Here is a 13,167-nt window from a genome sequence, read left to right as displayed (position 1 = left end):
TCGTCAATCCATGAACTGAGTTTTTGTACTCTCTATGGATACATAATTTTCTTTTAATAGTGTTGCCCATAAATTCATCTTTTACTTTCTGCATCCACATGAGGATCAAGACTACGAAACCACTGATGACAGAAAAGTTTGAAACTAAAACATTACAGTAAAAGCATGACCAAGGAAAAACATTCAAACAGAGCAGGATAAACTTGGGTTTTTGCTTTGCGCCTGAGTTCCACATACGAAATGAAGAGACAGGTATTTGTGTCCGGTGATCACTACTGAGCATATTTTTTGCTTTTTATCACTCTAATCTGTCCTTATATACAGAATAATGTGTCAGAAGAAAGAAGGCTAGATAACTAACACTGGCCACTCAGCCTTTTTTGTTCATTTTGACCACAGTTTGAAATCCTCCAAATTTCTCTTGGCTCCCAAACAAACACACACAAAAACCCCATAAATACTCATCCAGCAGACTGAGAGCCAGTAGAGGCCAGTATGTTGATTGACAGACACAGAACTTCTTAGCTTAACTTTTCCCTTCCTGGAAGCCAACAGCCAAAGATATGTCATGCTGTGTTTGTTAGCTGTGTGATTATTAATTACACATTGGTCCACATGCAGGCACACACAGGACAATCTATCTATGTGAAACTCATCTTCCAGATTTTTAAGCTCTACCCGAGCAATGATGATTTTTGCAATGCAAGTCAAAATATTAACAATTCTAATCCTAGACAAGTTGAATAGTTTCGTTTTGCTGGATATGTCAGAGTAGATAAGGTGGCTGCTATTCATAAGTTACTGCCATCATAAAAAGGGTTGTGTTACAGAAACACTTGCCTTGTTTACACTGTCAGGCCAGCTTAATCAGCCGTTGAACCCAGGCTTAGGGTGGACAAGAGAAGCTGGGAATGAGGAGGCTGGGAGGTGGAACAGCTGGCAAAGTGGCTTTCCATGAGTTGGATTTCTTATTGATCTAATCCCAAATGTAGCAAGTCTGCAATGCACAAACCAGCTACATTCTTTAAAAAAAGCAGAGGAAATACTAAATTTGTTTTTGTGCAGGATAAAATGAGAGACAGGGGACTGAAAACCCTCCCAACCAAAAACTAGTGGCACCTGCTCACTCATAGCTTGATTGCACTACCGCTGACATACACTTTATGCAACATGCTGCGTGGCTCTGTTGCAAATACTGTGTGCAGTCATGCGGGGGGACACACCTGATAAGCAGCCATCCTCCAAAACGCTTATCATTCACACACAGCAAGAAATGCCCCGCTACACCACACTTCCTCTAATGTCATTAGGATCAACAATGACAGCTGGACACGATGTACCATAATGAGACGGACATTTGAGAACTGTAGGCACATATTAAGTACAATGTTGGAATAAACATTGCACAATGTCACACTGATCTGAAAGAGGCCAATGCAGTAAATAGTTTGTTGCATACCAATAAAAGTTAATGAATTGTGAGGGTTTACATTAATGTGAATGGCAGCCTGATTTGATACTCTTACAATGTACTTTGACACGAGTTTTGGAAAAGTTTGTGCTTCAGTAACTGACAGACAAAAGTCATTATTTCATGATATGAAATAATGAATACTAAATATCAGTGATAATGACAATCATACAAAGTGATGGCAGCTTTCATTGTGTTGTACTTTGTTCACATCAAATGCAACAATAATGTTTTGATTGTGTGGTTACATACAAAGTCAATGCAAAGCCACAAGTAGATGCAAATTCACACCAGGTGACATCCATCCAATGTAAATGAGAACATTTCCAAACTTATCTGGGAGCTCCACGACACAACCAAAACAGCAACTGTCTTTATCTCACTCATGGTTCATGATGAGAGGAAATCGTGTTCCAAAATACCACAAGGACACACGCTCATTGTTAGCCTAACGTCTTGCTGTCTTTGTAGACATTATTTTTCCTGTACCTTTAGTTAATACATTTTATTATAACTCTTCAGCTACCCATCTCCACCCAGTCTAGGTAGATTTACCAACTTCATAATTTCATCAAATTTATTGTCTCAACAGAGTCATTAGCCGCCACCACCACCATCATCTGTTTCTGTTTCCATTTATCTCAGCAGAAATGCTGCCTTTATATTGCAGTCTGGGGATGAGCTAAACAACCAAAAATAATAACCAATAAACACTCACCAAATATTAAGTGACTTGGTCATAGTACTTTTTTTAATGTTTATACTAAGGTGTAAACAACCTTAGGAGGTCAACAGAGCACCACAAGCAGGCACAGGTTAAAAAAAGTTTGTTATAGTTATGAAAAATTGATAATCATTTTCAAATACAATTATTATTAATGTAATTATTATTTTTTTGACTATTTGACTGACCAACTATCACAGTTACTTGCATAAAGAAATAATTATTATTAAGTTGGTTCACTCTCTTCTGACGGTAACACACAAAATTAATTCATGAAGACCAGCAAGATAAACTAAGAAAAGCTGAAAAACATTCACCTTTTAAGGTTTATATATATATATATATATATATATATATATATATATATATATATATATATATACACACTGTATATACTGTATATACTGTATATACTGTATATACTGTATATGTATATATATACTGTATATACTGTATATGTATATGTATATATATATGTATGTGTGTGTGTGTGTGTGTGTGTGTGTGTGTGTGTGTGTGTGTGTGTGTGTGTGTGTGTGTGTGTGTGTGTGTGTGTATATTGTTGGTGGTGATGGTGACTGATATTGACTGAAATTCCATAGAAGCAAACGAATGAGAGTCAAACAGTCAAAGACTGAGAAAGATGTCTGTGTGATTTAACCCTGCCTTGAACACAGTCTTGAGGAAATGGCATAACTGCTCCACCCTGAACTCTCAATTTGAATTGATGATGAAAATTTGGTTCTGGGTTTGCCCTGGAACTATGGCAGGAGTCCAACAGAAGCAGCTGGATTAGAACAAAGTTTGCTTGCCACCCCCACTTCCCCATAGGCCACATCCAACATGACACACACATCTAGCTACTCGAGCACAGAAGGTATGAACACACACATCAATTGAAGTTAACCACAGACATTCATTTATGCACCTGAGATGACACATGTCCATTTGCGTTGTCTTACTTAACGGCTGTTCATGCCTTTGCACCTTTTCAACTATTTGCTAAATTTCAAGAATGTGTTCACCACACACACATACACTCACACACACACGCACATGCACACACACACACATGCACACATGGAAACACACACAAATGCACAGGCACACAATACACACACAGATTAACTTCATTCTCCACCCCTTCCAAACTCTTGTTGAACCCCAACAACAGAAGAACCGGTCTAACCTGACTTGACACCCTGGGACCAATCATATACAAGCATTAACAGCATTTGCTGTATTTCCAAAACACAACTGTATTAAAACAACAAACAGACAATGACAGCCACCTTCACAAAGCATAAGAACACATTACAAGATAAATATAGGACTGAATCTGTTTTGCAGGCCTCCAGCCTGCTTTGTGCGCGGCTGTAAAGAAAATGCCAGTGCCAGGCTGTTTCTGTCAGTTTGAACCCAGGATGGCACAGGGTGTTTTTGAATGGTACTCTATCATGTAAGCTGGAAAGTGCGTCTGATAATTAAGAGTGCTGCTGCTGGTGTAAGATGCCCACTTTTTAAAAAAAAAAATTTAATTACTGGTAGAAAGACGACTACAACACATGGAGAAACGGGCAATTTCTATCAATCTAGCATCAAATCCCTTAATAACCCCCCCCCCCCGCCCTTGTGTGTAGTTGCGACACCACTCCCTATCTGCTATCACATACAGCTCGGGATGGTGCGCATGCCTCCCCAGGTGACAAGAGGGTGTGATGTTATAGCGGGGTGTGTGAAACTGCATGTATCTGAGGACCTATTAAGACCACCGATCAAAACCATTTTCATAACAATGGATTTGCTAGAGTACTAAAAGTATTTCTTCATTTGGTCATAAACATGTCCATGTTCACACTACAGTGTGGGGGAATGGCCCCACATTCACATGGATCTACAAGAACAATTGAAAATATTGTATTACAAACGTCAGGCTAGCGTTTGGAGGTGTAACGTCCCAAAATCTACACCACAAAAAAGCGTGTGTTCTGTGAGCAATCAGGCCATAATCATTAACACCATGCACAAATTTGTGTCATCATCATTTTTAGAAGAATTGTGTTTAACCCTTTTCAAAAGCTTGCTTTTTCAGAGGCCTTTTCTACCTCTAGAATGCCTTTGGCATGTGGCCTGGCCTTTATGTCGTAAATGACCTGTATGAACGTTCAATAAGCAATTTTCATCTTTTAATCTTGTTAAATGTTCTTTTTAACCCTGTCTCCCTCTGCCATCTCTCTCATGCTGTTTTCTCCATGCATTCTAACAGCTTTTAAAAGATCATGATGCACACACACTCACAGACACGTGCTGTCATACCAATTTAGCAAGGCGTATGTGTCCTTAATCCAATTGACAGCATGTCATAAACATGGATGGTGAGTCTTTCTGGCCGCAGAGCTTAGGAAATAACTATGGCGAGACAACTCAGTCCTGTATGTCTGATTAAGCATGAAAATCTTTTAGCTGATTATATTTACAGAATCCCAACAGTAAAAATAGCAAAACAAGGTAGGAAATGGCTATTCTGGCCATTAGTTTAACACCAGCGCGCTGGGTGGCTGCCTATGAGGGGCATGCATTTCAAATGGTTTACATTTCTTACAGAGAACAAGGCCACTGGTTTAACAGGATAACTATTATGTCAGACTTTGTTTAGTTAATTACAGTGTTTGAAACCGTAAATGAAGTGAAACTGGATTGATCAGAGAAGATTTGCCACTTTGCTGCTGTGTCTTTATATGTGATTTATTTCTAAAATTTCAGGCCAGTCGAACCTGAGAAGAATGTTAACAGATGGAAAAAAAGGATCTGTGGGAAGTCGATTAATAATTATTCACTTGCTTAACTATGAATAAAAAAAAGGTATAAATGCTTGCTACGGTTGCCCGTCAGCCTTGCTGAATTCTTTTTTTCACCCTGGCTATTAAAATGTTGAAAGGATCTGAATTGAGTTTGTTTTGCCGAAATGAATGTCAGCGCTGTCATGTTTCTGCTCAAATCTTTTTTTAAATGTAACACATACAAATGTAGAGCTCCTCTCATGCTGTCTCTGTCACCTAGTGAGGTAAAAATAACTGGCCTGGCCTGGGACACCTCCAAGCAGTCACAGCAAGACAACAAGTCTTCATAGCTAAAGGTCAACTTTTGGCATTTTTTTTCTCAGCCAATTTCACTAAAAGTGATGGAGGGGTGGGAGCTCCTTGGTGTGTGTTAGCAGCTGCCGGACTCTGTCTGGGGGGGTGGGGGGTGGGGGAGGTGCTCAGGAAGTGGGCGCCTCATCTAGAAAGCGCTGATCCAATATGTAAGAAGAAAACAGGTTAAAGGAGACGAGCTGTGATATCCACCATCTCGACAGCCTCCGCTGAAATCCTTCGCAGGCCAGCAACCCACCCCCACCTCCTGTACCCCCTAACCTCAAGCGGTGCCCCTTGAGCCCATGGGTCCCCTGAAGAAAGCATTGATCTGTCCACCCTCTCTCTCTCTCTCTCTCTTCCAGGCAGAGACCTTCTGGCTGGTTGTGACGTTTCTTAGGCTTTGATGTGCCTGTTTTTTTTATGCTGCCACACACTCAAGTCCAGGAACATAAACAGATTGCTATTATCGGTAGAGTTATGTTTACATATGAATAAATATACTTTAGAATAATGGACCATACTGACATGAGTGTATAAGAAGCATTTCCAGTAATTCATTTAACTTTTGTTTTTCTTTGTTTTTTGACCACAAACATTCTCCAAAGCTAAGTGATTTCTACTCAACTCATTTAAAATAAGTAAATGAACTTAATGAAAGGGCTGAAAAAGATTTTGTTAAAATATTTGCTATAAACTTATTAAAAGAAGAAAAAACATTAACATTTCCTGAAACCCCTGCGTGAATGTCTTACATATTTCTTCGATGAAATGGTTTGAAATGCAAATACACATCCATCATAATTCACTATCCCTGAAGACAAAAGCCACTAAACGGCTTTAGAGATACTGGTGCAAAAGCGAGGATATATTTCTTAAAGTTAGGGCAATCTGTGTTTTCTCATGTTTTTGTGGTTCTGCAGATGTCATAAGTTGACTTTTAACATCTCTCTATTTCTACACTGTAAACTTAAGCTTGATGTCAGCAGCAGCAAATGTAACCTTTTCTACACATATGTAAGTTTTCAGACGTATAAAGAAAACATTACAACATAATCACTGTCACTTCCACTTCCTCCAGCTTTCTTGTTAGTTTACAGCAGTTACAGACTGCAGGATTCCTGAGACCCATAAAAAAATATGATGGTGTGATTGTCTATAATATCACGCCACATCACATATTACTTCCCTTTCTGGCTTGAGGGGGAATTTGTCATCACAACTGCATTCACACCAATAAAAACATGAGACTCATGCAGCATTTAAAGAGGCAAATTACGAAAGACTTACTAAATAAGACGATGAGAGGCAGAGAATGAATGTATGTAAAACAGAACCGAAGGGCAAAAATTCCACAAAAAGTGAGCAGAATAAAAGGAAAGGGCGTAAGCTGCTCATTTCCATGCCTGTTGACTCTTTTCAGTCAAGTCGTGTCCAACTCTGTCTCCTTTCTCTGGTCTGTGCCTTTTGCCTCCTGGCTCTGGACAGAAATGAGCTTGAGCTCTCGTCTCAGCTTTGAAGTCCTTTGGTTATCAGCCAAGCGTAGCAATGTACCTGCAGCCATCTGTGAAGGGGCCGCAAGTCGGCACCCATCGCTCCACTTCCCTTCTGTGACCAAGAGAGGGATGATGGGGGTTGGCGGCACTTAGTCCACCCTGGTTGGTCGGACAGAGTAAAGCTTGTAGCTGCGTCTACATCAATGAAATCTAGAGTATATACCCAAAAAAAACGCAAACTTCAGTGGACTGTGTAATTCACTCGTTCTCTGCTCACTTCAATATCTGCCTGTGAACACCCACCCCCCCACCCCGATACCCAGCCCCTCTGTCCTCACCCTCCCATTATGTCTCTTGGAAAAACATGAAGGTTACTAAAGGCTTGATTAAAAACTGCAAACTGTTTTTCACTCAGTGCTTTGGTGTAATATGAAGACAGTGTTTGAGTGTTTTGTTTAAATAAGTGGCTGTGAGAGCTGTTGCCTCCTCCATCCAGGTGTTTCTTCAACTCCCTCCATGATCGCTGCTGTCCTTACACCCCGTCCAAGGATTTAAAAACAAAACTTTTCGCTTGTTCCTGTGACATGTCAGTCTGAAAGGACAAATAAGCCGGTGATGAATACGAGCAGTAGTGACGGCTCTCTGCCACATTTTGTGATGTTTTGTGTGAAGGGGGGGCGTGTTAGTGGGTCCAATCACAAACAAAAGGATTAAAACCTGGGGCAATGTGGACCACCAGCTAGCCAGAGGTTTGGTGGGGGTGGGGGGTGGGGATGATGCCAGTAAGGCACGCCAAGGAGGATTGAGTGAGGCAGGAAGAGATGGGGGAGTCTGGGGGATTTGGAGTGGGGGGGTACGGGGATGAGGGTACGGTGGGCATGATTACAGAGGACAAAAAAGCTACAGTAGTTAGACCTCTTCTTAGACCAGCCTCCAATTATGCGTCCGCGCACATACACGTGCACACACACACACACACACACACACACACACACACACACACACACACACACACACATGCAGAAGCTCCCAATCTGGCCATCAGGCTGTTGCTGAAGCATCACATGGGCGCCATGTGTGCCGGCCAATGGCCTCACAGCTTATCAACAAACAGAGTGGGATGGAAGGACAGATAAGAGATAGACGTGGGGGTGGGGCAGGGAAACGCCAGGCCCAGTGGGGGTGGACGTGGTAATCGGAAGGGTCAGTGGTGGATGATGATTATTGCAAAGTGAGTGCAATATACGGTACGAGAGGAAAACGTTACACCGTATAGAATTGTGCACCACCGAGAAAAAAAAAAAGACACCACCAGTGCCTCTCTGCTGCAGGAATGCCTGTGTAATTATTGCTTAACAGGTCCCAGTTAACAAAAGGCTTCATTCACTCTCTGCCGTGGTGAGAACATGTAAAATGTGAACCTTTGTTTGAACCACGGCTCTCATCGCAGATCAAAGTAATATATGTCACAAGGAGCAGAGACTCTCAGCATTGTACTTTTAACTAATGGTTCTCTCATCCTCGCTGTCCAGCAGTTATCACGGTACAGAACAAACGACCCCTGCAGCTTTTGCATACTGAAAATATTAACATGTGCGGTATGTATTCAGGACTGTGATGCGCGGTGTTATGTCATCATATAACACACTTTTCAAGCTTTTAAACTCAAACAGTACAGTTTTCTGCAACTCTCACTTTAAAAAGTGCTTTAACTAACAGTACAAGCCAGTATGTAAAGCAACTGTAAGATGCTTGTTACACTAGTTAATTCCCCTAGGGGTCATTGAACTGCTAGTCAGACCCGGAGGCAGCTGTTTCACACAAACTGAAACCATACACACTATGAAGTAACAGCACAGGGGGAAAAAAAGAACCTTCACACATGCATGACAACTAACATGGAAATGCCTTGTGTAAGCAGTCGTTGGGGTTAAGGTTTCATCCCAGCCTCTTTCTTCCAATTTGACTGAAATGAACTAATGTCAGCAACTGTTGTGGTCTTCTGCCTCAAGAACTTCAGAGCCTGGCTTTTAAACTCATTTATAAGAAAGGTCTGAAACATACGGCAGAAGCACTAAAACAGGAGGCTCACTGATAGAGGAGAAAATGGGAATTGCAAAGTTCCTTTGCATATCAACTAAATTTCCTTTGCAAAATGTAAAAAAAAAAAAAAAGAAGAATCATGTGTTGGACTGAAGGATGTACTTTTACTCTGGAGAAAGAAAAGAGAAGATGAACTGTTGCGCCGGTTTGAATAGTCAGAGGTATTCTGCTTATACTCAGAAGCCAGGCTACCTCTGTATCATGGCCTCTACTATACTGTCATTTCATATCAGTCTGACAGCTTACCCCAACTGGTATTCCCAGTTTTAACAGTTTTAACTGAGACTTGCATGCCCTTCATCTCTAATAGAAGTTGCATTTTATCTCTCTCCAAATAAATGCTTCAACAAATCAATAGCGCCAAAGAAAAACAAACAACCCCAAACACTGGATTTCACCTCCTTTTAAGATAGGAAGCTTTGAATAATGCAAGTGATACTCGTGGAGACAGCTTATCCATTTTTTCGTTTGTGAGAAAACCGCCTTCCAAACAAGTCATAAGGTTGGCCATCAGTGCAACAAACAGATCAAAACGGCAACTGAGGGAAAGAGTAAAACAAGAGGTAAACATTCAGAATGGCACCTACTTGGATTTGTGGAGTCGTGACTGTTCTGTACTGCAGGCTATTTAACTAACGCTCCATCTCTTACCAACTGTTTAGTTATCCTCAATGCCAACGCCTTTCTCTTTCTCAACTGTGGACAGTGCAAAGCTAAACACAACGCCCTGCTTGTCATAATAGCCAGGGAGAGACATCCCCCTCTGTTCCCTTGACTCCACCATGGGGTATGCTGCTGCCATGGCCCCCAAAGGCCTGTAAGGTTCTTCCTGCAATTCAAATTAAAGCAGCAACCTTGGACTCCCAGCTTGGGTCATGATCTGTGAGGAAGATATCAATCAAGTGACTCCAAACAAGCGTTAAGGGAAGAGGGAGTAACAGAGACTCAAACATAGTTTCTGAGAAAATCTGTTACTTTCTGTCCTTCTGTTCCCCTAGAAGTAACTCCCCATTATTCCCCCAACCTGAAAATCGCAAGGTAATTCCAAGTTGCATTAACTCATAATGGTTGTGTGGATGGATAAAACATTAATCTGCCTGTGATGCCGCAGCACCTGCCACCCCCATCATCAACAGCAGCAGCTTCTGTCATTCCCTTATCGTTTTTCCAGACGGGAATGAATGAAACCTCTCTGGAATCGCACTGGATGACCTGAGAGAGGCGGATCTACAAATGAAGTTGCCTTCCAGCTCAGTGCCCAGCTCCACAGCTGTCTAATCCTCTGGCAAGCATCCCCTACAAATGGGTAATGGCATGTGTACGAACTCATGCACCGACGGAGACATGTGCACACACAGGCACAAGCACACCACAACACCAATAACAGGACAGGGTTAAGAGGTGTCTGAATATTAGCTTTTCCACAGCTAGGGGCTGCTGGACCTGATTCCCTCATCAGATATCCATCAAGATGTTGCTATGGGTTATAAGACCAATGTCTGCCCGTCTGTCTGGATCAACAGGGGACCGAACGTTAAAAAAAATTTTTTTAAAAGGAAAACATAAACAGAACTAAAAGGATCATGGACACAGAGTCACACAATAACAGTGAGCACTCTCACAAAACAAGAGAAAGAGAAATTCCTATTAAATAATTATGTATCTGAAATTAAATTCATCACACAAAAACAAATATCCAGTATTGTGATTTTTTTTCTATTACCCTTAACTTTAAGTGATAATAGGAACCGATTGGTCGTATAGATCAAAGTTATTAGTTACTCTGTAAGGGTGAGTAATCACAATAATAGCCCATCTCAGGGTACATGAAGGACCCCCACCCCCAAAACCTATTTTCCACTGACAACTTTGGTCATTTCCACGATTGCTCAATATAACAGTCTTCTCGAATACAGAGGAGGACAGGCGAGGTAATTAATTCACCCCGCCGCCCCTTTTTTCTTCCCTTCTCCTCCTCTGCACGATGAAGGGAAACGCCGGTGAATGTAATTTACAGTAATTACCTTTTGCCTAGGAGTCTCATTTCAACTTTCCTTTTCATGTTTAAACAACAAAGTGTCGACCAATGACTGAAAGCTTCACCCACCAGAAAAGAATTACTGAAATATTCCTACAATGATATGAGTAGTGAGGAAACCGTATAGAAATTCAAGATAATGCTTTTTCTATTGCCTAATGTACAACCTAAATATTTCTGTGAAATAAAAATATAAGTGATATTTCTACAGTGTCACTTAAAATATTACTTTTCAATAGTTTTATTCCTTAATGGTGATTTTGAAAAGAAAAGGAGGATTTTCTTTGCCACCAGCAGGGGGAGTAGAGAGTAGAGCAGACAAGATTTAACACGAGGCTGCTCAAAATAAATATTGAGAACATGAACGGTCATCAATTACTTTATGCTGTTACCCACCTCGTATATGCTTCTGATCCACACGTTAACCTGTCTCCTCTACTAACAATAATGGAGTTTATTGATCCTGCTCGTACATACAAAGCGTTTGTACAAGCTGTAGTATACTACTTCTAACTGATGCATGACTACAGCTGAATTAAATCCAAATCTGACCGACAGATAACACTCAAAGTAATACCCGCTGTTTTTAACTGCACGCTGTAATTCGATCGGCATTATTTGCGCAGGTCCAATTCATTGTTGATCATTAAGAGAATCTTGATCATACAACGACTGTAATGGGCCGATTGAACTGTTACAGGTTTATTAACACACCTTGCATCGACATCGCCAAGCTGATACAATATTTGCGTACGAAATGCTGACTTGGAATCAAAGAAAATAATGCATGACAGCAAATAATTTAGGGAGGCATGCGGGTTTGCGTTCTCTAATGGATTAGTCAAAGCTACAATGCAGCAGTGTTAGCCAATCTGCTGTATTTAAGATTGTTCCCGGAAATAAAAATAGAAACAATTGAATCAATGTAGCGACTAAGACCAAAACACAAAAAGTCAGTCAGCGCGAAGATTTACGTGAAATTGCTGGGAATAGAAAGAGAGATAATAGAGACGAGACTCGGACCGATCGGACCGACCTTGCTTTGGGTCCCTCTCCTTAGAATCATAGCTATAATTTCAGTGTGGAACAAACATGAGGACAGAACACAACGCCTTCAGGTGTGTGAACACATGCAGCCTGCTGTGCGTGTCTTTTGACCTTATTACGGGCTTATCGGTGCTGTTCCAGCGGTACGAGCTCAGACTGGCAACACAATCGGGACTCAGTCATAACGTTATTCCAAAACTGACCGACAACACTCGTGCACAGAGCTGCAAAAGCCTACTTACGGTAGGTCTGGGAAAAACAGAACGACAATATAGATTAAACTGTGTTTAATAAAAGATGAGAGGGTGCACCGCATCTCTTCCCCTTAGCAGCAGCGATTCAATTCTCTCACAATTGATACAGTAGGATGAGTGACGGAGCCCCGCACACTGGGGGGGGGGGAGAAAAAACAGGACATATCCCAAACCACCTTACCTTCGTATACAGGGGCCATCGGTGCAAGGATTTCTGTTATTCATGGCAAAAAATAAATTTCTGTTCAGAACTCAATGAAAATCTGCCATTTTGAAACACTGATGAGAGAGTCGCCGCGGTCTCCTGCATTACTGGCCCAGTTCATTAGTGAGGAAAATGCTCATAATTCATATCCTGGCGTTTTCAAACGTCAGCTCCGATGCGAGGAAAGCGACAGAAGATGAGGCTGTCCAATTCAAATCCCACCCGCGGCCTACGTCCAGAGGCTCCTGTGATGAGCCACGATGACAGGTTTTTTACTTTAGCTATTGTGCGACATTTCTGTGGAGTGAGGAGTCTGCAAAAGTTGCAGTGGTCAGAGCGCAGCGAGTTTGGTGTACAGTGAGCGAGTCGACTGACGATCGTGTCGATGGAGGTGGAGGAGGTGCAACGTTCCGGACTCACCGAGCGACGTACCGGAATCACAATTAGATTAGAATTAGAATAATCAGATACGCCATTATGGTTTAGAATAATAAAAGTAAGAATAAAAAAAAAAAATAGATGTGCACCGCTGAAAAGAAGAATGAAAAATGAAGATACGCTACTCGGCAATGATAAGAGCTTCTAAAGACACTTCTTAAAGACACAGATCAAAGTGTTTTATGTAAGAAGATTATATCAAGGGAAACAAGATTTAAAACATAAGACAGCAGAAAATCACACTTGAATGAAAATAAAAT

The 13,167-nt window shown here is 41.3% G+C and overlaps 1 protein-coding gene across 4 annotated transcripts in view; it reads right to left on the bottom strand.

Annotated features, from left to right (window-relative positions):
- hipk2 (homeodomain interacting protein kinase 2) overlaps positions 1 to 12,820 on the bottom strand; it is a 73,164-nt gene extending 60,344 nt beyond the window's left edge. For 2 of the 4 annotated variants that reach the window (XM_068312074.1, XM_068312075.1), the window contains exon 1: positions 12,446 to 12,820. In XM_068312074.1, the coding sequence (XP_068168175.1) occupies positions 12,446 to 12,464 (19 nt within the window). In that variant the 5' untranslated portion in view covers positions 12,465 to 12,820. Of the gene's footprint in view, positions 1 to 6,616; positions 6,863 to 9,512; positions 9,568 to 12,445 lie in introns of those variants that run through there. The other 2 variants (XM_068312076.1, XM_068312077.1) reach the window with 2 other exon arrangements.
- Between the last annotated feature and the right edge of the window lie 347 nt (positions 12,821 to 13,167).

This window comes from Antennarius striatus, chromosome 4 (genome assembly GCF_040054535.1).
Source record: "Antennarius striatus isolate MH-2024 chromosome 4, ASM4005453v1, whole genome shotgun sequence".
NCBI classification, from domain to species: Eukaryota; Metazoa; Chordata; class Actinopteri; order Lophiiformes; family Antennariidae; genus Antennarius; species Antennarius striatus.
The sequence above is the reverse complement of the archived record's forward strand: the minus strand, read 5'-3'. Positions and strand labels throughout refer to the sequence as shown.